Here is a 26,489-nt window from a genome sequence, read left to right as displayed (position 1 = left end):
TGAGGTCCTTGGTTCAGGGCAAGCAGGTCCAGTCTTTCTTCAGGCATCTGGGCAGTCCTTCTTCTCAGATTCTCCACAGGTCTAGGAATGTTCTAATGAGAAGTCCTAAGGGTGCCACTTTTATACCCTGTGTGTGGGGCTCATCCCCTTTTTCTAACCCTACACCTGATTCTGGTAATTTCTTCCCATATTTCACAGGTTGGCTTCAATTTGCCTAGGAGAACAAAATACAGGCAGGCTCAGGTATGGTCTGCATTTACAAGGGACAGAGCAGGAATCTTCCAAAGTCAGGAAGGGGATGAACCATGAGGCTACCCTTTGAAGCTCAAAAGGGTCTGTGTACAGGTCCCCAGGCCATCCTGCTCAGGAGAGGAACACCATTCACCCACACCTAAGGCCCCTTTGTCGTGTCTGGAAGGAATACACTTCACACCCCAGGAAAGCCATTAACAGTCAAGTTACCCTGGACACTGGCAGATAGGTACTTTTGGTTTAGACAGATAAATGCTGATTTTCTAAAAGTGGCATTTTCAGAATATCAATTTTAAATCTGACCTTACCACTAAAGAGGAATTTAAATTATAATTCAAATGAATGGAAGACGTATTTCCCTATCTGGTCTTAAACTGAAGTTATCACTTATTAAGTGTAATAAGGGAAACCCAGTGTTAGGCTGTTGGAGAGCTAGCCTTGCTGCATTGAAAAACAACTTTGGGGGATTTTTCCTGCCAGGACAAGTGAAACTTATGCACACATGTTCTAGCTTCTTAAAAACCATCCACCTTGCCCTGTGAGCCTTTAGGGCCTACATTAGGGTTGATGTATACGTGTTAAAAAGGGAGGTTTTGGCTAACAAAAGGTTTATATTGCCACATTGAAATGGCAGTTTTAAAAGTGCACTAAAGGCTGCAGTGGCAGGCATGAGACATATTTTACTAGGCCACTTTAGTGGGTGACGCTATGAGCGACGCAGCACACTAGTAGTGTTTAATATACACGCGATGGGTACATGTAGTGCAATATATTAGGGGCTTAAATGTAAATTAAATGGACCAGTCAGGTGTATACCAATTTTAACATGTTTAAAAAGGAGTGCACAAACACTTTGCCACTGGTTAGCAGAAGTAAAGTGCACAGAGTCCTAAAAGCCAACAAAAACGGCAATTGGCATAAGTTCACTTATAAGTCCCTAGTATATGATACCGGGGGTACCGAGGTCCTATAAGTTGAAGTCTATCACAGACTGCAGCACTCACTGTGCCACCACAGGTGTGTCAAAGCAAAGCATGACTCCTAGCATTCCATTGCAGTCTGACTGAGCAGTTTTCAAACTACTAAGTCTACTTTGTCATTTAAACCAATGACAAAGCCCAGCCCGTCCTTTTTGCTATTTATAAAATACCCCTAAGGCAGGTCTACTGAGCCCTGGGGGCAGGGTAAATTATAGTGATAAGATGGACATATGTTTTATTAGCTTTTGTGTCCTAACAGGAAAAACCCTGCCTTTCTTAGTGGAAAAGCTAGAAGCCCTGTAGGAAGGTGGAGTATTATGTAGTGATGCTGGTTAGGCTTCACTGTGCAATACTCTCACAATTCCCCAAAGATGAACCTTTGATTCACAATATTAAATCCTTAGCTCAGTCCTGGTAGTTTGGCAAAGAGCAGTCAGGCTTTACTAGAGGAACTTGTGTTAAGCATTTCAGAGTACTAATATGGACGATAAGTCATTGACAGGACTCGAACACCAATTTAAAAAGACTAAAGCAGATGCAGATGTTTACATAAATTTAGACACCAAAAGTCAATCGGATAAGTATAACCAGAGTTATGGATGCTGAAATAAATCAGTGCAATTCAATACTGCAGAACTTTAACATTGCGGTCAATTGTGAAAAAACACTAGTGCCATTTGGTCACTTGCAGGTCAAGTTGCGTGGAACCCACAAGGGGTTAACCCACAAGGGGTTAAGGTGATGCAGGTCCCAGGACCAACCCACAACAGTCAGCTTAATTTTATGTGGCTTAAGAAGTCCATGTGGAGATTTGCCCTGGATTTCCTTGGTGCTGAAGCGAGAGCCGTGGGGTAGCTGATTTTACCGCTTACACAGTGCTGGTGAGGAAATGGGTGCAAAAGGTTTACAACTGAGTCACTGCTGTGGTTTGCTGAAGGTGCTATGGAGTTCCCTCAAGTTACAGCATCGAATAAAGATGGCGGTTGCCGGACTGACCACCAACGAGCCATGGCTGTGATAAGGTCAGCAAAAAGTTATTTCAACAACCGGAGGTCTGGGGGAACACAGTAGCCACCTGATACTTGCTAGAGGTCAGGACTACTTTTACTCCAATGCACTGGATCATCTACTTTTGGATGATCCCTCGGAAGGCCCAATGGCTTGCAATTCTTTGCCTTTTGTTCGTTGTTTTTACCTGTGGTCTGCAGGGCACTAGTTCCACTAGTCCAGGGAATTCTAGGGTTGCTTTTGGCTCTCAAAGCGGTCCCTCTATCTGGGGGAACCAGCCTTTTGTCTGGGATGAGTCACAGCCGTGCAGTTTCTGGATGGCTGCAACAAGTGCAGAGAATCCCACCTTTGGTTTGTGTATATACTGTTATCAAAGAATCTTCTCTCTTCTGCTTCCTTTGTTGCAAGTCAAATCACAACTGAGGGTGTCCCTTAAATCCAAGGTTGTTATGTGTGTGGGTGCAAGTGGACAATGGGCTACCAGATCCAGCGGCTAATCCACCATTTTCTACCCAGAACCCTCTATTCTGACACTTTTAAAAATGGCAGAAAAGTTTCCGCATTACAGACCAGGTAGCCCACCCTGCAGGTGTGGCTAGCCTTCTGTGGGTGTACTCCTCCTTACTATATAATTTGCCTTGTTGCAAATGTTCCTTGGGGCAGGAGGAGGGTTACTTCCTCTTTCTGGGAGGCAGCCGGTTTGCATATCACAGGCGATGTAAACTTTGAAGATCACCGTCTTGATGTGTCAATTCACTAGCCATCCTATCAGGGAGGGGGGTATTATCTCCTTCCCCTTCAGGCCATTGTTTATGACTACTGGAAGAATTCACACCTTCTGACAGGGTGTCAGATTCCTGTCTTGGCTGCAGCAGTGTTGACAGCCAGAGCACAGGAAAGCCTGAGGCGACCATGTGGCAACCTCTAAAGTAGCCACCTAGGTGCATGCCACATCGACCTCAACATGAGAATCATGTCAGGGGTGATGCAGAAAGTTTTTTGATATTAAACATGACATATTTCGGCTGTACCATAATGGTGCTGGCAACCTCGGGGTGCCCGGGTGCCAGCCCATGTGTTCTTATGGACCGCTTATCACTTGTAGTAGCTCTTAATAGAAAAGGCTACTATAGAGACATATTAGCTTGCAGTTATATATCCTCACCTTTAATATAATACACCCTGCCTTCTGGACTCAGGAGGACTTCCTTAGGTGTGACTGACTTTTAGTAAAAATAGGGCATTTACCTTGCCATACATGGTGAGGGCAAAGTCGAGTTTGAGCAGTTTGGGCTGCTCTTGTAGTCTACAATGGCATGACTTCTGTCATTTGTTTACTTGGGTCTCTCAGGGTGGCAAAAACAGTGTTTCAGGCGCTGGTGACTCCTTTAACTCCTGTACACCGGGTACTCCTGGATCCACTTACCAGGGACTTATAAGAGGGTTAAAGTCCTTGCCAATTGGGGTTGCCAATTCGCATGTATCAGTTTTAGGGAGCAAACACTGGCACTGGGGACTGGATAGCAGGCTACAGTGCACTGTCAGAGTTGAAAACCAGCATCTAGTAGTCCAAATGGGGGAAAAATGTGAAGGGACACCTGCAAACCGGGTCGTTTTCTTACAATTCTTGTTGGCTAGTATGGAGTTACCCACAGACCACTCAGCAGTGCTAACTTCTGAATAAGATTACTAAATGTGAAACTTTAAAGTAGAGAAAGAAACATTTCCTTAAACTTTACTAACTGCTCAAGTTGAATTTAATGTAACATTTGCACAAATGGCAAGTTTACTAAGTTGCCACTTTGTTGCCCAAAGTATCCAGTAGCCGTTTGTGGTTGCAAACAAGCTGTTGTCCTCAAGACAGCTATCTGCCCTCCTGAGGAGAGGTGTGAACGACTCTCAGTAAGAAACGAAAAGGATCTGCTGAGAGCAGATCTATGCCCCCCTCCTGGCAGGATGGGCAGTTGGGTGTGAGCCCAAAAGGTGAGCTCCAAAGGAGAAGCCTCTTTGAAGGGCAAATTGTAGCCATACATGACAGGGGCGAATCTTTTGTTTTAGCAGACAGGCTAGCATCTCTGACAGAGTAGGAAGGAGCTGTTGTCAAACCGTTTTTTACCATGGGCATCTAGCCTTACCAGGCCTTGAGAAATCTACTCGCCCACTCGCTATGGCGAGTCAGATTTTATCAGGGCAAGCTATTTTTGGGCCTACTGGCCAGTTCTGAAGACCTGTCAAGGAACAGGTGTTCTGTCGAATCAGAAAGTGAATAAGCAATAAAGACGCCTTTAAATCTTGTCACATTTGCTGTGTGCTCAAATATGGAGGTCAGATGTCTGCTTATGTCTTCTTAAAATTTGCTTCTTATTTTATATCGTAGGTTGGTGTTTACTTTTCTTTCTCTGACTGCAAAGTTTAAGGATTTGTTAATGCACTTTCTGACAAATGTGCAGTTCAACAAGTGTGTAATGAAAGGCTGCAGGTTGTCAGTTTTTTTCGGACATACATTTAAATAGCTTACAAATTAACTGCACAAATATTCTAAAATACACTTTATTAATAAGGAAAGTAAATTCTGTATCACATTATTATTTTTATGCAATAAAGCTTTATCAGTAAAGCTGCATGCTTGTGGGAATGATTGTGGCCCTTTCAATGGAAAATGTACTGTGTGAAAATTACATTGTGCTACCACATCATGCTCTAGAAATATATTTATTAAAAGTAAGAGTTTTTTAAACATGACCAGAGAAACATTACTGCCTACCCTGCCCTGATGATGCTATTAGTGAACAAAGAGGCAAGTCGGGGGTCATGTATACCTTATATTTGGGCTAGTTTCTTATTATCTATGGTTAATATCAAATAAAATAGTTTTTTATATTGCAGACATGCTAAACTCAGATATTTGAAGGTGCTCTCATATGTGATAATGAAATAAAAGGCAACTATGTAAATTAAAAATATCTGTCTACGAACACACAATTTGACATCAGTTTACTGTTCAAGCAAATTGCAGTTTGGTGGAGTCGATTATTTGAGTCAATAGACTTGAAAGTCTGATAAAAGTTTTATGATTTTCCGAGGCCTTCCCAGGTAGCTACACTTCTGGGATGGACAAGGAGCTCCATACACCAAGAGAAGGGCTCTGCCATGTTGGGAGTCTGCAGAATGGTGCATTCTGGGCTAGCCAGATGCCACTCTTTGCAGCCCTCAGATCACTTTTGTACTCGAGAGATGACTGAAGATGGACTGCCCTGCTGTTTCCTGGACCCAGCAAAGACAGGCTGTGCAAAGGACTGGACAGCACCTTGGGCTACCAAAGAAAGGACTGTGTCTGTGGTGTCACACTCAAGGAAATGTCGTCCCTGAGCCCCAGACACAGAAGGTGACTCCAAGAGTCATTTGTCTGACTCCCTGTTACATCCACAGGGCCATAAAAGTTGAGAAGCCTGCTTCTTTGAAAGCCCAGTTCCAGGAAGTCTGATTACCACCTGACGCCAAGGTGTAGCCTGGGAGTCTGAGTCCTGACCCTCAAAAGATGCACCTAAGTCTGTTAGACTCTGGGAGAGTCGTCAGAGTGCAGTTTGGTCTCCCAGCACGTACTTTACTGCACAGTAAAGGAAATGCAGTTTCACTGTAACTGGAGACGAGTGGACCAGTGGAAACTAGTTTTGTGCTTAACTACACCTGGATTTCGAGGGACATTACCCCTGAGGCCAAAGTTGCCCCACCGTTTTCATTGACTGAGGGTTGGTCACGGGAAGACCCCAGCTCTGCATACTCAGAATCCTTTAGCATCTTCAGCATAATGCGTTCCTTGTATCAGGAACACTACATTGTTTCCAATACCGGTTCACATATATACTCTGGCACTAGACTGAAGACTACTTTACAAGGTAACTGTTCAATTGGACATTGTTGGTCCCTGTGACCGGCTCCATGTCAGTGTTGGTCCCCACAAAAATGCTCTTATATCTGTTTTCAAGTTACTTATTATGGCTATTCCTAAACTGCGACTCGGGTAGATTACAATGATTTATTGCACTAGGTGAAAGCTGTGATCTATTGTTCCTTTGAAATTCACAACTCACAAAGATAAAAATACAAACTACATATATAAATTGATGTTGGATTTTTATTGTGTTGCCTTTTCTTATTATTAAATTGTTTGGGTATTTTTTAATGCTTTACACGTGTTCCTTTGATAAAGCCTGACTGCTCTGAGCACAGCTACACAGGACTGAGCTAAAGTTTTACCAACAAACCTGACTGGCCCTGATATGGAATTGTGCCTTTAATACACAGTGAGGTTGCACAATCACACCATGTAATAACCACTTTCCTCACACCGCCTAATTCCTCCTGCGGAGTAAGCCATCAATCTGTAGCCAGGAAACTTGCAACGAAGTCCACAAGATTTCCTGCGGAAGTCCACTGAGCTGGATTTTCAAGTGACATAGAACTCCAAGCAGAACCAACCAATTTTCTTGCCCAACGAGGTCTTGCCTTGGGCAGATTGACTTGGATGGTTGGTCCTAGTTCCCCAGCGGTATGAAAGCCCAAAGTTTTTCTGTGTCCACATTTTTCAGAATAAGTCCCTCTGGATGCGGCTAAGGCTTCCAGGACATCAGGTACCACATTCATATGTCAGGACACCCTCCAGCAGAGTCCTCTTCCAGTTGCAACTCATCACTGATCCCTCCAGGAAAATAGGCCTCTTGCAGCGTTTTATGTCTTGGTAGCCACACAGGAGGAAAACCAACTGACTCCTAAAGCCCATTTGGCCTGGGTACAAGTGGGAGGAGGTCCGGCCCTCAGGTCTCCCAGATTTCAAAGAGCAGGTTCAGCCCTCTTCAATCCTCTTTTGTTCTTCCGCTGGTCCAGAAAGTATCTGCTGAGCTATAGTGATGTGCCACTTTTTTTTAACTCATTTTTATTAATCAGTTGCTTCTTACACATTGCAATATTTAGACAATACAAGTTACAATAGGGCGTTCTAGTAACTTTTATAGCAATACACATTATAATAGTGCTGAGCTTTCCCACTCTTTATCCCCCATACCCACTCAGTAGGGGTGCCACTTTTGTAGGATTAACTAGCCAGTGGGTGGGGTCACTCTCGGACCAATAAGGAAAAAGTTCCCGGGCACCTTTTCCCACTTTTGCAGCACAACCTGTTTGACTTACTGCAAACTATCTCATATTCCACCATTCAAGAAAAATACAAGACGGGTCAAGCTTTCTGCCTCTTAAGTGAGCCTGTGTGCCTGCCTGTTAGGAATTGGGTTTCTAGTTGGCAGAGGTTTGCACCCTGTCAAAGTAAGGATCACAATCCTAGTCAGGGTAAGTCAGATACACATCCTAAATGAACCTGTGCTCACCCTCTGGTAGCTTGGCACAGAGCAGTCAGGCTTAATTTAAGAGGCAATGTATAAAGTATTTGTACAACACTTGAATTACAGTAACACAGTGAAAACACCAGAATAAGACTCCACACCAGTCTAGAACAATAGGGAATACTTATTTGAGTAAAACAAGACCGCAACAGCAAAAATCCAATAAGTGGAACTAGAGATTTTAATTTTTAATAACTGCAATATAATGCTTATAAGCCAATTGTGCTCAAGGGTTACTTAAGGTCACTCTGAACAGTGGTAAATCCAAAGTATCAGGCCCATCACAATTGATGGCAGGCTGATTCCAGGGCCCTTGCAGGGCCTGCTAAAAAAGAACCTGGGATGGAGCAAGAGTCGGCGTCAAAGACTCAATGTATCGGTTCTGATTCACACAGCCGGGATGAAGTGTCAAACACAACCTCACAGAGGGGTCCCACTTTGTCGTTGAACTCCTTACGATGCAGGCGCTGCCAGAGGCACAACTAGAGCCAAATTTGGGGGGGGGGGGGCTGAAGCTGGGTGAGGCCAATGGGTGTTGTGCTCCTGGGCGCTGCGTCGTCTTCGAGCCACGCAGTTGTGACCTCGGATCCACTCGGCATTGCCATCGAAACTCACAGTCGGGTCCTCGGATCGTCTCTGCATTATCATCAAGCCATGCAGGGATGTCTGCTGGTCGGCACTGCGTCCCCAACTGGCAACAGAGGCACTAAATACCCACACCCTTCTCCTCCTCCCTTCCCCCCTTACCCATAACTATGAATGTGCAGGCCACACCCTGGTCTTTTTCAAGTTAATGAAGTTCCTGGATCATCCCCAGATGTCATTCCTGATCTGATATGTGTCAAGCACCTCACTCCCAGATCTTCCTGTGAAAAGACCTAAGCCAATGTTGCTGCCTGGGAGTAGTTTTCACTCTCACTAAGGTGAAGCACTGGCAGGGTCATCTGCCAGCAGACTCAGGCGGGTAAAATGTGGCTTTTTAAAAATCACCTCCCCTAAATATTTCTGGAAAATCTTACTTCACAACTGAATTGAATTTTAATAAACATTAAAAAATAGTGTATGAATGTTTCCGGTACCTTGTCCCAAACCAAAGATATCAGTGTTATGGCTTTATTCTGAATTCTAATTGTTGTCACAGCGCAGCTTCAGCCCCTTACATTGAAAATAGCTTTTGTGGGTTTGTCACTGTAGGTACATGCCAGCATTAAATTCCTGCATGTACCACTTTCAAATACTAGGCACCCTAAATTGTGAGCTACAAGGGCTGATTAAGGTTGACTTTTTTAATAAGTCTTCAAAGGTAGGTCTGAAGACATGTTTCTTTTGTTAGCTTAGTGAATGCCACAACATGTATGCAGCCCACAGATGACATTCAAATTCCTCATGCCCTTAGTGTGTTTCCTGTGCCACATGCTATGGTCTTACTATGATATTAAATATGCCAACTAGGAGTTGGCCACTTTTACTTTTTTTAATGGTCGGGCACATACACGGGGACTGGACTGCAGTGCCCCACTGTGCAGAGTTCAAAACTAGCAACATTTTTACAAGAAATTAGGGTGACCAGGCAAAAAAAAGCATGTTCTCACGCCAAGATTCAAGGGATTGACAGTATCCTAGGAGATATAGAACAGTCAATGGAGGCAAACACACGAAAAGGAAAACACATATAGCAGTGACAAGATCTTGACCTACCAGGTGCAGAGTGAAGGGGGACTGAATAAGCACACAAGCATACGGAAGTCGTGCTCAATAGCCGAAGTATGAGAAATGACACTACAGAACCGGCAAGGAGGCAAAGCAAACAATCACAGGGTATAGGCAATTCTATGTCAGGACGGAGGCTCCGATTATGCTTTCTCTATTTCTTTACTGGAAAAACACAGCAGCCAATCAGCACACAGTAAAGAAAAAACGCACTACAAAACCCATGAACCTGGGTAACCATAGAGTATAACACAGTATATAAAGGGCCATAGAGATGACAACTTCCTCTTTATTTGCTGCTGCCGCAGCCAGTTAAGTGCACAATTTATTTCTACTTCTAACGTTGTTGCATTAACTGTATTTCATTCGCATTGTTTATCGCGCTTTGCGCTGTTAATTACTGAGCTGTTGTTGCTTAATTGCCGACTATCTGTCTTGTGGCTTCCGAGTGTCTGCTTTGTGTCGGCTTCGGCCGCTCGTCTCTTTCTTAGGCTTTCGGCGCTCTGACTTCTGCCGGCTTCGTTGGGGAGCATGTGTTCACCTCCCGGTTGCGGCGCGCTGTTGCTGCGCTGCATTTCATTTGTGGAGCGGGAGACGAAGGCAAGGAGACCGCGCGCTTTGTACGCGCGTCTTCTTTTTCTGGCAGGCTGGTGTCAGCGCGCATGCGCAACACCTTCATTTGCATTTGTTGACGTTCTTGTCACGGAACTCGACGAAAATTGCTGCGTTTGCCTCACAGCCTCTGGCCACAGCCTGCGTTCAGTTTGCCTTCTTTTACGCCCCATTTTCACAGATAAGTGGGGTTGCCATTTCTCTGCATAGGCTCTGCCTAGAGTGGGTTACTCTTGCAAGCCCTCCCTCCACTTAATATTTGTCGTTATTTTAGTCAGGTTTCTTGACCTGGTACTTTGTCTGGCTTGTATTTGGGGTACCACTTCCCCTGAATTGGCCTTGGCTATTAAAACTTTTGTCTTCCTTATTGTGGGCATTTGACTGGCAGACTTTGTCGCCATGGGAGATTTTTATGAGGAAGAGGGTTACTATTATGATGAGGGCGAGCCCTCTGGAGCTGTGGATGACTATATGGGGCATGCTCTCTTTCAAGCTATCGCTCCTTTGAAGAGACATTTATCAGAATATGCCGCTCAACAGGGTTGGTTGCCTCCTCCTTCTAAGCGCTCTAAAAAGTCTCCCAAAAACCCTCATCATTCGGACTTTGCCAAATTAGCAAAGACTCTGTCTTCTGCGCCTCCATCCAAAAAGTCAGCTGCGTCTGGCCTTTCAAGTCCTACTACTGATTCTGATGCTGGCTCCTCCTCTTCTTCTTCTTCTTCCGAGCCTACGAAGCCGCCACCTTCGAAGAAGGCCCGTAAAGAGCATTTTGTGGATGCCCCCTCTACTCCACATGTGATTACCTTTGACCCCACGGATATTGTTCATCCAACTTCATCGTCATGGTTGCCCTCACCTGAAGTGGCGGATTAAATTCAATGCCATATACGCCGTCCTTTCGAGAAGGATGCGCATGCGCGTTTGCGCTCAGAGTGTCCTCGCCCGGACCTCGCGGATAAGCTTGCTGACACTCCTGATGTGGATCAGACCAGGGTCACATACATGAAAAAATATTCTAAAGACCCGAAAAAAGGTATTGACCGATCCTGGCGTTCCTGTGAGGACAAGATGCTGGATCTGCTAGGTCCCCTAACTAAAATTCTGGATTTGAGCTTTCGGGCCAAGGAATCGGGTGCTTTGCTTGACCCGGATGCATTGGTGCAATGGTCGCAGCGGGCAATTTGCATCCTAGGAAATGCAAACTGTGTCTTGTCAACTGAACGGCGCCACTCAATTCTTATGAAATTGGATCCCAAACTTACGGACTTGGCTTCATTGGAGTCAGGGCCCCAAGCCCAAGGTTTATTGTTCGGTGCACCATTTCTTAAAGAGCTCTCTAAGTTCGTGGCCACTTTCAGTGGTTTGGATAAAGCCCAAACCAATTTGCGCAGGGCATTTCGCCCAGTTTTTGGCAGGGCCGGACGAAGGGGACGCTCGTTTGGCCGTGGTTCTGACCAGACCTCTCAGAGAGGTTTCAAGTCCCAAAGAGGTAATCTAGATTTCTCCACTGTAAAGTCCAATTTCTATCCTTCCCGGAAAAGCAGAGGACAATATAAGAAAGGAGGTTACAACAGTAACCAAGGTGGAGGACAGGATTCATCAACCTCAGGTGAGCTTGATTTTGGCTTCAGATGTGGTTCTGGGGGGCAGACTGCAATATTTTCTCCCAAATTGGCAGTTTATCTCGAGCGATGCCTGGGTGTTGGAGACGGTGCAGGGCTTCAAAATAGAATTTTACACTCACCCTCACCAACACCAACGGCCCCAACCACTTGTTTTTTCCCAACAAGATCAGACCTTCATCTCCGCAGAGATCGTTTCTCTTCTGGCCAAAGGGGCCATCGTCCCCACTACACCTCATCCACAAGGCTTCGTAAGCAATGTTTTTCTAGTGGAGAAAAAAGGAGGAGGATCGCGTTTGGTCCTCAACTTAAAGGAATTCAACGGCGGAGTGGTGTATCACCATTTTAAAATGGAAGGTATTCATCTTCTCCGAGATTTGCTTCAGGAAGGCGACTGGATGGTTCGCCTGGATCTGAAGGATGCTTACTTATCAGTCCCGATTTACGCACCTCATCGCCGCTATCTGCAGTTTCAGTGGCTCGGGACCTGGTACGAGTACAAGGTCCTTCCGTTTGGCCTTTCATCAGCTCCGTGGTGCTTCACGAAGCTTCTTCGTCCAGTGATGGAGTCTTTGAGGTCGCGCGGAGTTCGCTTAATAGTCTACCTGGACGATGTTCTCATCTTGGCTCAGTGCCCTCTTCTTCTTCAGTCTCACTTACAGTGATCAGTAGATCTATTACAATCTCTAGGTTTTCTAGTGAATCCACAGAAATCCGACTTTGTTCCGTCTCAATTGATGGATTTCCTTGGCTTTCAAATAGACTCGGTCTCTTGTCAGCTTCTCTTGCCAGGTCAGAAGATCAGGTCCATCAAGAGGGATTTACGGCTTCTTCTAGCTCAACAGACTGTCTCCTTGCGATCGCTGGCTCGAATAGTAGGTCTTCTGTCCTCTTCGATTCAAGCGATCTTTCCGGATCCGTTGCATTACCGCGCTTTGCAGTGGCTCAAGATCAAACATCTGCAGAAGGGACTTCGTTATTCGGATTATGTTCCTCTTTCAGAGGATGCCCGAACAGTGATGTTGTGGTGGTTGGACCACATGGAGTCGTGGAACGGCCGGGCGTTGTTCGGGAGGACCCCGGATGTAGTGATCGAATCCGATGCCAGCCTTTGGGGCTGGGGAGACCGATGTGGCCCTGTTGCGACAGGAGGTTGTTGGTCTCGGAGGAGTTGTCACTCCACATCAATTGCCTGGAGCTTCTGGCAGGCTCTTTCGCGATTTGGAGTCTGTCTCCTCACAAGACGTCTTGTTGCATTCTTCTCAGAATGGACAATATTTCTGAAGTGCGTTATGTCTACAAACTGGGGGGTACCAGGTCCAGACTTCTGGCAGAGATTGCGCAAGACTTCTGGCATCTTTGTCTGCAACGTCAGATCATAGTTATTGCAGAATACTTGCTGGGCAGCGACAACAGGATCGCGGATTGGAATTCTCGTCATCTAACCGATTTCAGCGATTGGAAACTTCATCCTCGCATCTTTCGCATGCTGTCCAGGATTTGGGGTCGTTGTCACCTAGACTTATTAGCCTCTCGCCTCAACGCTCAGGTTCCCTGATTCTTCAGTTGGCGTCCGGATCCGGAGGCCCTCGCCATGGATGCGTTTCTCCAATCTTTGCCTCCTCTCCTGTGTTATGCCTTTCCTCCATTCGTGATGATTCCACGGGTTCTGGCCCGTGCGAGACAATTCCAATCGGAGCTCATTCTCATCACTCCTCTTTGGAGGGCTCAAGCTTGGTTTCCAGTCCTTCTGGAGGTGAGCTGCTCGATGCCGCTCCTTCTTCCTCACAGATGGAATCTGTTGCTGGACCCTCTTCACGAACCGCACCCTCTGGTTCTGTTGGGTCAACTCCGTCTGGTGGCGTGCAGGATTTTGGGGGACGGTGGAAAGTCCCGGGGTTATCTGGAGACGCTACCCGATTTATCACTGAAACTTGGGCCCCCAACACACGTAAGCGTTATGCATTAAGTTGAAAACGCTGGTGTGATTGGTGCGCACAGCGGTCGGTGGATCCCGCTACAGCAGATCTCCCTTTGGTTATCAATTTTCTGGCCTCTATGGCTTCATCTGGGTTGGCTTATAGAACGGTCAATAATTTTCGTTCTGCGATTTCTGCGGGTCACGTTTCCATTGATAGTAAACCTGCTGTGGAACATCCCTTGATCTCTAAGTTACTTAAAGGCATCCGGATGGTTAAACCTCCTTGTCCCAAATATGCTTCCCTGTGGGATGTATCAATTGTGTTGTGTTTCTTAGAGGCCTGGCCTGCTAGTTCTTTATTGACCCGTAAACTACTCTCCGCAAAGTTGACTATGTTGTTGTGTTTGATTTCTTGCAAACGGGTTTCTGATGTACGGGCTTTGGACCTGGCAGGTCGCACCTTTTCCCCGGAGGGTGTTACTTTTGTTCTTTCACGACGGACTAAATGTAATACATCTTCGATAACGTATCCTTCTTTTCCTCACAACCCTCACTTGTGTGTAGTCCAATGTATCAAAGATTACGAGGTAAGCACTGCACCTTTTCGTTCTGATTTACAAGGTCAATTATTGATTGCTTTACAAAAACCTTTCAAGCCCGTTACTCCTGCTACTCTGGCACGCTGGTTACGATGGCTCATGCTGGAAGCAGGCATTGACATTTCCCACTTTGGTGCCTGTTGGACTTGGCCTTTTCCCCCCAAAATGTTTCGCTTTTGACCCCCTTACCTAGGATGTCTCCCCCATGGGATTAAACCTGTATAGGCCATGAGTGGTGTGAGACACCTTGTTGAAAATGTAAAATTACATGATGTTAAATGGTGTACAGAAAATATCCCCCATTTTAAAACTGCACCTGACTGAAATGTACTGAGACTTAAAATGGATGCCATGGCCCTGGGTAGGCTAGATGTGCCAACATTCTAGAAGGTCCTGGCACTGCCTGGGAGGAGGGTATAAATAGGGAGAAGTGTCACCAGAGAGTCAGTCAGCGCTGGGACAAGAAAGAGAGGGGACCTGCTGTGAGGTGCTACCGCCACATGGGCCTGTGAGCTGGGCCCTGCACCCCTATAAACCCCCCCCCCCTCTGCTGTCCCCATGGGCCCCTGACAAGGGAGGACTCTTCATAGGTCCCTGACGCTGTGGGACCTTGATCTACGCCAGCGCTGAGGGAAAAAGTTGCCCAGAAGAGGAGGAATGCTGTGGGCTTGAACCCCCCAGGAGGTGAGGAGTGTGCCCCTGGGGCTGGCTGTGGAACTGTTCGCCCCCCCTCCGTGAGGAGCCTACTTGGAAGCCCTGGTTTGCCTACCTAAGCGCTGTAAATTCCAAGACTGTTGCTGCCCTGACCTGAACTGTCCTGCCTGGGAAGCGTTATAATTTGGAAGCGCTAGAGAAGGACTGGGAGGAGCTGCGTGTCCCTAGAAGCCCTGAACTGCCTCTATTCTGTCGGGCTGAGAGGGAGGAGCAGTGCGCTGTAAATAGCGTCATCTGCTGAGGAGAATCGCGCTGTGGCCTGAGGGCACTGTGAGGGGACTCGAGCTGGAGGAGCCTACCCTCGTTTTGGCGCGATGTCCGCCATTTAATTAATTAATTAAAAAGGGAGCCTCCCTTGCACTAGGCCCCCGCCCCCAAAGGAGCCGGCAGCCCCAGGAAGGCCGCGTTAGGCCTGGAAGGCCCCGAGAAGAGCGCCAGAGCTTATTTTATTTATTATTATTTTGAGTATTTGTAAAGCGCGACTGATACCTTGCAGGCTTCCTGGCGCTGGAGAATACTCTGCTGACGGATAACCGGGAAAAACTGTCAGACGGGCATTTATTGGGGGAAAAGCCAGGTCTTGATGCGTTTCCTGAATGGAAGAAGTTGTGAAATCTGACGTATGTCAGTGGGCAAGCTGTTCCATAACTTGGCCGCTGCAACCCTGAAGGATCTGCCCCCGGTTCTGGCTTTATTAAATCTGGGTACCTTTACCAGACAGGCCGAGGATGAGCGTAGGTCTCTGGTGGGAGTGTACCACAGAAACAGGGCTTGCAGAGGTTTGGGTCCGAGTCCGTGCAGAGCCTTAAAGACAATGCAGAGGGACTTGAATGCCACACGTTGTTTTAAGGGTAGCCAATGTAGCTCGGCCAGAGCTGCTGTGGCCGAAGCCCTCCTCGTCCAGCCAAGAGCCAGCTTGGCGGCGGCAGATTGAATTCGTTGTAGTCGATCCATCAGCGTGACTGGAGACTCCAGGAGCAGGGCGTTACAATAGTCGAGGCGACTAAGTATCGTACACCTGACTATCGACGCCCGGGCTTGTGCAGGGAGAAGTGGCATGATTTTCCGCAGGGAGCGTAGCAGGGCTGTGCAGATCCCCACAGTTTTTGTTACCTGGGTTTCCATACTTAATTTGTTGTCGAGCATGGCTCCCAGGTTGCGAACCGAGGCAACTGGCAGAGGTTTGTCTCTAGTCTCTGGGGGCCAGAATTCACTCGGAAACTGGCGGGGTATGTTGGTGCCTGAACAAAACAGGACCTCTGTTTTAGAGGAATTAAATTGGAGGGAGTTTCTGTGTAGCCATCCAGCCGTCTCTCTGCGCAGGCCTCCCCTGACCGGCCCCTCTCAGAAGAAGGGCCGGCTTTGAAATAAAGGGACCCCCAAGGAGCACGAGACCGGGAGTGGTGTGGTGAAGCCCCGGAGGGAAGCCCCGCTGTGCCCACCCATAACGGAGCGAGAGGGAGGGGGCGTCGAGGTACGAGTCGGTGCCTGCCCCTCCCCTCATCTTGCCTAACAGTCCCAGAGGACCCTGCAGAAGGGGGTCCGAGCTTACAGGAGAAGAGCACAAAGAGTCTCCTGACCGGCCTCCTTGAGAAAGGGGCCAGCAGCAGGAGGAGAGCCCACAGCCCAAAGGACATCCCCGGGAGCAGCCGGTGAGTGGGGCATCTGAAGAGGGTGGAGAGGGCAACGGGGCACAGGGTCGGTGCTCGCCCCACCCCTCTTCTGTTGGAAACTGGGTAACCCCCCCCCAGAGGACCCGGAGGGACTCCCCGCTGTTAGTAGTCGGCCGAGACTAATTGTCCCTACAGTGGACCTGTCTATTTGGGGAGTTAGGTTGTGCTTCTACCCCTGCTGAACCGCCCCCTTTGTTTACATTGTAGGTGATGGTGCCCTATGGCAATGCAGCTTTGGTAATGTGTCCCCTGCTGGTATGATAAGACCCATGCATTTATGGTGATGGGGGACCGATGATAATGTGCTGTGATGACATGCCCAGTATTACGCCTAAGCTAGGGGATTGATGCCCAGGTGCAGTGGGATTCAAGCCTGGTCCATATGTTATTGATGCCAATGCGCTACCTGATGTTTGTGTTGCAGGTTGGGGGCTAAGGAGTCATGTTCCCCAGGTCTTTTCCCTAAGGCTATAACACTGGGGTTCTGTATGCCCTGTAGAGCTTGTGAAGGTGGCTTAATGGTCCTATGGTTATACCCGCCTGCTAGTGGATGCTGGTATGCCATGATGTCTTTCCTTACAGGGGTTATGCAGGATGCTGCCTTTTGTAATTACAGCCGCTACCAAGGATGAAGGCCTGAGTTGGCCCTGCCTGACGCGTAGTTCCCTAGGTGGAGGGGGGAAGAATGCTAATGTTTTATTACAGGTGTTCCTGCCTAATGTTAATGCCAGGTGATTCCTATTCTTTTTGCAGGAGTCACCAATGTCAGCTATTTAGGGTTCTTACCCCTAATGTTTGATTGCATGTTTAATGGGCGAACACGCCAAGTGAATTTTTCCCTTACATAGATGTCATTGATGATATGTGCCAAGTGCTAACCTTTTTATATTTCAGCTAAACACTATGGACTATGGACTCAACCCTTTTTGTCCCATGTAAATAATCTCTCACTGAAATACTTGGCTTGGGTGCCAGTTGGCGCCTTGATGTGATTACCAGTGTATTTTTCCTTTTACCTTACAGGTTAGAGATATCACTAAACTTCTTCTTTTCCAACCAAAGGTGGAGTTGCGTCTCTTTTGTAGTGTGCCTGGTGTGTCGTCTGTGGATACTGCGTGAATGCTTCACATGTCCTTGGAGTTTGGCCTGCCCGCTTGATGCCATGCTACCCCCTTGAAGATTTGGGTAACCCCCATTTCTTACATTGGTGGCAGCGGTGGGATAGGACTTGTGTTTGCGCAGTACCACAGCGGCCACGGGTTACACTGCAAATAGAGCTTTGGATGTAATCCGGCCTTGTTGTGGGGATTATTGTATTTTTTGATTGCCTCCTCCTGAAAAGTGTTGTAGCAGAATTGTGTCCCCTTGTTCCACTGGGAGGGTGTGTCCCGGGTGTACCTCACCACGATGGGGTTGATTTACCAGGAAGTGTAACTGATGGAGTACACCGAACAGGAGGTGATAGACTTCCTCCTGGAGAGAGGGATACCCCCAGTAGGGAACATTAGGAGGAATTTGTTTCTCTATGAGGCCCTCAAGAGGGGAGAGCCCTTAGAGATTGATGGGGACTTGTCTGACTACCCCCCCCGAGGTGTTGAAGGGTCAGTGGGTTAGAGACCAGAGAGAGGGCTCCCCATCCAGAACCCTGGGAGGTAATTACTCCGATGAGGAGGAGGAAGAGTTTGAGAGGGCGGAGACACCAGTAGCTGTGGAGGACACCGAAGATAGGGAGTCTCGCACTGGGTCCAGTCCCGGGGGCACTGCCCCATCCCTTTCCCTGTCCCCAGAAGAGTGGGTAGATAGGAGAGAAGAGAGGGAGTATCAGCTGGCGCTGGCAAAGCTCAGGCATGCCGAGGGCTTAGCGCAGCTGAGGGTAGAAGAGCAGCGACTAGAGACTGAAAAAGTCCTAGCACTTGAGAGGATGGCAGAGGCCGAAAGGGCCTTCGCCAGAGAGAGATCAGCTCAGGTGGGTAGGTTGTCCCCTGAGAGTGGTTTCAGGAGTCTGGATTCACCGAGGAGGGTGGGATCCAGTGGTGGCAGCGAGTGTAGGTCCAGTGCAAGGAGTCCCACTCCCGAAGCCCAGGAGACTGTGCCTGATTCCCCGGAAGAGGAGGACGGGTTAGTGTTCAGGGGTAGGGGAAAGCTGTCCCATCAGTCCTGGGGAGAGTTTGAGGAGGAGTGTTGGACTGTACTGGAGGATTGGGTGGTGAGGAGAGCAGTGGAGGATTGGGATGGGCTGTGCCATGCCGTTATCCGGGAGCACATGCTGAGGAGTTGTTTCCCAAGACTGCGTCACCATCTGTTGCAGTGCGGGTTCTCAGACCCCAGGGAACTTGCACGGGAGGCAGACCTCTGGGTAAGTGCCAGAGCGTCTGGGAAGGCTGAGGGGAATGATCCTGAAGGGAGTGAGACGGGGAGGTGTCCCAAGGTGCCCCAGCTGCGGCCACCGGGCCTGGAGTGTTCTTTAAGAGAACCCCAGCTTGGGAGGCTAGGCTGCCCCGATGTGTCATCCAGAGGGAGGGATCCCCTTATGTCAGGAGGACCCGGAGCATCAATAATCAGAGCTCCAGTGGTTCGGGGGTCTGACCAGTCACAGGGTCTAGATCCTGGACTGGGCTTCCAGGTTCAGGGGTTGCCTGACCTGGAAGGTGGGGTTCCTATAATGCAGGTCCCTACCAAATTGACTCCCAGGGGTACTACTCCAGTCAGGAGGGTGCGGAACTCTGGGAGGGGGTGCAGAGGGAGGAAGGTCTCTTCTCTGTCACCAGCTCAGCCACAGGGCACAGACCCTGGGTTGGGTGGCCAGGGACAGGAGTTGCCTGCCCTGGTGGGAGGGACATCTGTAACCAGAGTCCCCCCGGAACAGACTCCCAGGGGTACTTCTCCGGGTAGGAGGGTGCGGAACTCTGGGAGGGGGTGCAGGGAGAAGGAGGACTCGCCCCTGTCACCGGTTCAGCCTGTGGGTTTCGACTCCAGGTTGGGGAGAGAGTTGTGTGAGGGTGTCCCCAGGCGTAGGAGATGGAGGAACCCTAGGAGGAGAAGTAGGGGGAGGGGAGCCTCGCCCCTAAGGGCTGGTCAGCCTGAGGGTGTAGACCCCAGGTGGGTGGACCAGTGGAAATTTGGAGAGAGGAGAGTGGTTCAAGAGAATTCCAAGCCTGAGGCTAGAGCCTCCCACTCTAGGAAGGAGAAACATCCCACTAGGGAACACCAGTGGGGTGGTTCTGTTGGTGAAGGGAGGGTTGCGAAAGAGAACCATTGGGTTCCAGAGTGGAGGAGAGACTGCAGGTGCTCCTGTAGTTGCAGGCCTGCGTCCACCTTTTTCCGCCCCAAGCAGGGAAGCCCATCAAGGCATTGATCGGTCTACCCTGGCTTTTGGCTAAGGGGGAGTCGTGTTGGACTTGGCCTTTTTCCCCCAAATTTTTTCGCTTTTGACCCCCTTACCTAGGATGTCTCCCCCATGGGATTAAACCTGTATAGGCCATGAGTGGTGTGAGACACCTTGTTGAAAATGTAAAATTACATGATGTTAAATGGTGTACAGAAAATATCCCCCATTTTAAAACTGCACCTGACTGAAATGTACTGAGACTTAAAATGGATGCCATGGCCCTGGGTAGTGCCACCTGACTGCGTTAGGTTGGCGGTCTAGTTAATATTACCCAGCTACCCCTAGCTTTTGGAGGGAAAGCCTGGCACCCAGGGTGCTCACCCCCTCCCCTAGAACCAGTTTAGGCTAGATGTGCCAACATTCTAGAAGGTCCTGGCACTGCCTGGGAGGAGGGTATAAATAGGGAGAAGTGTCACCAGAGAGTCAGTCAGCGCTGGGACAAGAAAGAGAGGGGACCTGCTGTGAGGTGCTACCGCCACATGGGCCTGTGAGCTGGGCCCTGCACCCCTATAAACCCCCCCCTCTGCTGTCCCCATGGGCCCCTGACAAGGGAGGACTCTTCATAGGTCCCTGACGCCGTGGGACCTTGAACTACGCCAGCGCTGAGGGAAAAAGTTGCCCAGAAGAGGAGGAATGCTGTGGGCTTGAACCCACCAGGAGGTGAGGAGTGTGCCCCTGGGGCTGGCTGTGGAACTGTTCGCCCCCCCTCCGTGAGGAGCCTACTTGGAAGCCCTGGTTTGCCTACCTAAGCGCTGTAAATTCCAAGACTGTTGCTGCCCTGACCTGAACTGTCCTGCCTGGGAAGCGTTATAATTTGGAAGCGCTAGAGAAGGACTGGGAGGAGCTGCGTGTCCCTAGAAGCCCTGAACTGCCTCTATTCTGTCGGGCTGAGAGGGAGGAGCAGTGCGCTGTAAATAGCGTCATCTGTTGAGGAGAATCGCGCTGTGGCCTGAGGGCACTGTGAGGGGACTCGAGCAGGAGGAGCCTACCCTCGTTTTGGCGCGATGTCCGCCATTTAATTAATTAATTAAAAAGGGAGCCTCCCTTGCACTAGGCCCCCGCCCCCAAAGGAGCCGGCAGCCCCAGGAAGGCCGCGTTAGGCCTGGAAGGCCCCGAGAAGAGCGCCAGAGCTGCGCAGGCCTCCCCTGACCGGCCCCTCTCAGAAGAAGGGCCGGCTTTGAAATAAAGGGACCCCCAAGGAGCACGAGACCGGGAGTGGTGTGGTGAAGCCCCGGAGGGAAGCCCCGCTGTGTCCACCTATAACGGAGCGAGAGGGAGGGGGCGTCGAGGTACGAGTCGGTGCCTGCCCCTCCCCTCATCTTGCCTAACAGTCCCAGAGGACCCTGCAGAAGGGGGTCCGAGCTTACAGGAGAAGAGCACAAAGAGTCTCCTGACCGGCCTCCTTGAGAAAGGGGCCAGCAGCAGGAGGAGAGCCCACAGCCCAAAGGACATCCCCGGGAGCAGCCGGTGAGTGGGGCATCTGAAGAGGGTGGAGAGGGCAACGGGGCACAGGGTCGGTGCTCGCCCCACCCCTCTTCTGTTGGAAACTGGGTAACCCCCCCCCTGAGGACCCGGAGGGACTCCCCGCTGTTAGTAGTCGGCCGAGACTAATTGTCCCTACAGTGGACCTGTCTATTTGGGGAGTTAGGTTGTGCTTCTACCCCTGCTGAACCGCCCCCTTTGTTTACATTGTAGGTGATGGTGCCCTATGGCAATGCAGCTTTGGTAATGTGTCCCCTGCTGGTATGATAAGACCCATGCATTTATGGTGATGGGGGACCGATGATAATGTGCTGTGATGACATGCCCAGTATTACGCCTAAGCTAGGGGATTGATGCCCAGGTGCAGTGGGATTCAAGCCTGGTCCATATGTTATTGATGCCAATGCACTACCTGATGTTTGTGTTGCAGGTTGGGGGCTAAGGAGTCATGTTCCCCAGGTCTTTTCCCTAAGGCTATAACACTGGGGTTCTGTATGTCCTGTAGGGCTTGCGAAGGTGGCTTAATGGTCCTATGGTTATACCCGCCTGCTAGTGGATGCTGGTATGCCATGATGTCTTTCCTTACAGGGGTTATGCAGGATGCTGCCTTTTGTAATTACAGCCGCTACCAAGGATGAAGGCCTGAGTTGGCCCTGCCTGACGCGTAGTTCCCTAGGTGGAGGGGGGAAGAAACCTAATTTTTTATTACAGGTGTTCCTGCCTAATGTTAATGCCAGGTGATTCCTATACTTTTTTTGCAGGAATCGCCAATGTCAGCTATTTTGGGTTCTTACCCCTAATGTTTGATTGCATGTTTAATGGGCGAACACGCCATGTGAATTTTTCCCTTACATAGATGTCATTGATGATATGTGCCAAGTGCTAACCTTTTTATATTTCAGCTAAACACTATGGACTATGGACTCAACCCTTTTTGTCCCATGTAAATAATCCCTCACTGAAATACTTGGCTTGGGTGCCAGTTGGCGCCTTGATGTGATTACCAGTGTATTTTTCCTTTTACCTTACAGGTTGGAGATATCACTTAACTTCTTCTTTTCCAACCAAAGGTGGAGTTGCGTCTCTTTTGTAGTGTGCCTGGTGTGTCGTCTGTGGATACTGCGTGAATGCTTCACATGTCCTTGGAGTTTGGCCTGCCCGCTTGATGCCATGCTACCCCCTTGAAGATTTGGGTAACCCCCATTTCTTACAGTGCCCATTCGACACGGGGAGCTATGGCTTCCAAGGCCTTTTCCATGGGTGTCAGTCTGCATGACATCATGAAGGCCGCTGATTGGTCTTCTAACTCTGTATTTAAAAAGTTCTATTTTAAACCTATTGTAAGTGTTGCTTCAGTAGTGGTGGATGAGCTTTGAACAAGCATAATCGGACCCTCCGTCCTGACATAGAATTACAAATTTGCTAACATTCGTGCCCAGAATTTTCAATTCTATTAAGGACAGGAGGCGAGGATTATCCCACCCTGATTTCATTCTTTATAATGGATTGTATTGCTTACGCTTTCGCTATGCCATAATGTTGATTGTTCTATGAAATGTTCCCTCCCTGTCATGGATTCTATGATTTTTTCCTTTTGGGATGGACTTTACGGCCCTGTTTTTTCTTCTTCCAGGCTCCGACCTTAAATGAGGTGTGTTTCGAATTCCTCCAGTTGGTTGGTCTTCTGCTGTTCTTGTGGATATGGGAAGTGCCCTCGTCTCTTCAGCCTGATGATGACCGCTCCGCGGGAAATCCTTAGTGGATTGTTGGAGTTGCCGTTTTGAACTTTTCTTGTTGTGATGACTATGGACATAGAAAGAGGAAGTTGTCATCTCTATGGCCCTTTATATACTGTGTTATACTCTATGGTTACCCAGGTTCATGGGTTTTGTAGTGCGTTTTTTCTTTACTGTGTGCTGATTGGCTGCTGTGTTTTTCCAGTAAAGAAATAGAGAAAGCATAATCCTCGCCTCCTGTTCTTAATAGAATTGAAAATTCTTGGCACGAATGCAAATTTTTACGTGACAGGTTTAAGGAAGGCTGGGAAACCAAGAGCACTGAGAAGAAGGAAAAAACAGGATGTTATCAGACTTACAAATCTGAACAAATATTGTCAAAATGGGCCGTACAGTATTTATAGCATGTGTGCTATTTTTCATTCGGTTATTTGGAAATAACGGTCAAATGATAATAATGAGGTTATAGTTTGAAGCTTGCTGTCTACATCATTATGCATGATAAAAAAGAGCCAGGAGAGGAATTCAGATTGCTTCGGTCTGTCATCATGTAGCTGGAGGGGTTGAATCAAAATAGGGAGTGCGAGCGGATGAACAGTGCTCGAAGCAGTCTGAAGTAAATTATAGTTTTTTTTGTCTAAGTGCCACGTGTTCAAGAGATCAGTTAAACGCCGTGCGGAATCTCGGGAGCTACACTAGTCGGAGCATCTGTAAGTCGGCAGACTGTTAACCATGTTTGCGTTTTTCGAACCACTTTTCTTCCTGCAGTGCTTTAGCCTTCTTTCGGTTCGCGTTTTCGGACAGACGAACGAAGTTGTGTTCAAGGATGGAGTGAAGATAGAAGTTGTTGAACTTCCGAGCGTGTGCAGCCAGAAAAGCAAGAAAGGCGACCTTGTGAACGCCCATTACGACGGATACCTAGCGGAAGATAATACTAAATTCTATTGCAGGTAAGTCCGAGGCCACTTGCTTCTATTGATGTATATCTACATTAAAAACATAATTTCTTGCCAGCTTTTGAAACGTAATCTTTAAAGGGCTGACAGAAAAGTGGAAAGCCCCTCTGACGGAAATACTGCGACAACGATTGTTTTAGAGGTTCTGCGACTCTTTCACCTTATTTGTTAAGGTGTGTACGCCAGTATATACCAAGCTCAAGCCAATCGGATTTTTTATCAGCTGACTCGGGCTACACGGGGTAGGAGGGAGAACGGGGTATGCATGCTAGGATAGAGTTACATTACGGCAGCGGGGCGTAAGGATGCCGAGAGGAGACAAACCTCCCTGTTCTCACTGCGTGGAAGGAGCAGCTAGCAGTGGATTGGATAGAGCGACTCAGCGAAAGAAAATTGTTTGCAGAAAAAAGTATATAAAACGGCTGGTTTCAGGGCCCCTTAAGACGTGACATGTAGACCACATTGTGTGAGCCTGTCTATACACGTAGGGACTTGTACTAGCAGTACATAGTATTTGGCCGAAAGCGAAGTGTTCTCTCTGGGTTTGTGCTTGCTCAGGCAGAAGAAAGAGCAGAGCTTGCAGTAAGCAAGCCTTAATTGCTTAATATCTTTCTTTCTTAGCAGACACTTACATCGAACAATGTACAAGCACAGAAGTGCATATGCAAAAAGGAGAGATCTGAAATTCAGGATTAAGGGTCAAAACTCAAAACAAAAGGTCAATTTTAAGGACACAGCGGAAGATGTCACCCAATTATAAAATAGATATCCGATACAGGTACTAGTCAAAATAGGTTTATGTTCTTAGGTTTGTACAATACATAGCAGTATTCATCAAACATTCACTTGTAGTTAGGTTTATTTAAGGATTAAAAAAACTAGAAAACATACACACACAAAGAAATATTTGTTAGACAACATCAGGGTCAGTTCACAATTATACCACTGCACCAAGAATGATGGTCTCAGGAGCAGTGGTCTGTTGCCAAACAAGAATTAGTCATTAGAAACACAACTAATTCCAGGATTATTTGTAATCTTTCGACTCACAAAGTGTATACCACTGACAATGGTGTAGTTGAGGTATGCCATATTATTGTGCCAGTTTATTCTAAAAATACCAAATAAAGTGTTAACAAAATGATAACTGGAGAAACATTATGGACTATTGAACCATATAAAAGCGAGTTTTTCTCTGCTCTCAGATATTATGCCCAGAGAAAAGGAGCTGCAGTGAAGAATGTAATGGCCCAGGTTGGAGGTGGGCAAGCCACTGAATGCTCGAGCAAGGCTCAACTCAGATGTCCGACTCAACTCAGATGCCTCTTGCTCAGCTTGAAGTCCTCTGGTACCCTTAAGCCCAAAACGAGCTAACCTTTCATGGTGCCATGCTGCCCGCGCACTAACCGCATTTACCAACAATTCAAGACAAAGACAAGGCATTAACCTTGGATGTAAAACAGGAGAAAGAGACTTCTACCTAGTGACTGAACTACACAATGTGAAACCAGAAAACCTGGGCTTAACCCAGACTTCCCTGGCAAACCTAATTGTGTGAGCCTAGGCAAGTATCTGTCTTGTGTTCGATTTATTAGACTATAGTATTTCTATACGGATTGATAAGAATTTAGGCCACATGTAGGGTGCACGCCACAACAGACATGCCTCCCAGTTCACTAATAGCACTGTAGTTGGGTCAGGATGACAGTCATTTTTCTTAGTTCATTGTTTAAAAACAATCAGTTAATAAATGTCCTGCAATATAATGATATCTGATGTTTACGGTGAAACACTTCTGCATGTAAAGAAATATAGGGTTTTAATTAACATATTTTTACATGATGTTTGTTGCACGAATTACATGGCAGAGATTTTTAAGGCTTGGCTTGTGCAACAGATGTTAGAGCCAAGCCAGACCCTTGGCTCTACTATCCCCGTTAATTTTTTGGATTGCCCAGGGCCACATAGTTTGGTCAAGCTGGGAAGCCGGGATTGAATATGGTATGAGTGAACATAGAAGCTATGTGCCCAGAAATAGAGTTTGAGCCTGCTGATAAAGGAATACCTCGACTAACACGTGAGTGACTTTGCCCAGAACTAGCCCTGTCTATCTACAATAACCAATACATAAATTAGGGGGAGAAGGAGTATAGAAGTCTAGGTCGTCCTCCAAATACATATACTCAAAACATAAACCCAAGGAATTGGGTTCTTAGACCTAGCTTGTGGCTGTGGTTCCTGGCCAATACGGTCAGAAAAAAACAGAAGAAAGTAAAATTTCTTTCTTGAGTCCCCTCACTCACCAGGGTTTCCCCACGGTGACATGCTTAATCATTGGGGCCATCCCAGCTCTCTACGAACTGGGGCATGCTACGACTTGCGGAGTTACGTAGGAGCACTTTTTCATGGAAGACTATGTGTGGTGCAATGTTTAGTGGAG

At 47.9% G+C, this 26,489-nt stretch overlaps 1 protein-coding gene across 1 annotated transcript in view; it reads left to right on the top strand.

Moving 5' to 3' along the window:
* Positions 1 to 23,652: 23,652 nt before the first annotated feature.
* Positions 23,653 to 26,489, top strand: part of FKBP7 (FKBP prolyl isomerase 7) — a 71,016-nt gene continuing 68,179 nt past the window's right edge. The window contains exon 1 of the mRNA XM_086958702.1: positions 23,653 to 24,043. Within this exon, the coding sequence (XP_086814828.1) occupies positions 23,826 to 24,043 (218 nt within the window). The 5' untranslated portion in view covers positions 23,653 to 23,825. The remainder of the gene's footprint in view (positions 24,044 to 26,489) is intronic.

The sequence above is a fragment of the Lissotriton vulgaris genome, chromosome 2_1 (genome assembly GCF_964263255.1).
Source record: "Lissotriton vulgaris chromosome 2_1, aLisVul1.2, whole genome shotgun sequence".
Lineage (NCBI taxonomy): Eukaryota > Metazoa > Chordata > Amphibia > Caudata > Salamandridae > Lissotriton > Lissotriton vulgaris.
The sequence above is the reverse complement of the archived record's forward strand: the minus strand, read 5'-3'. Positions and strand labels throughout refer to the sequence as shown.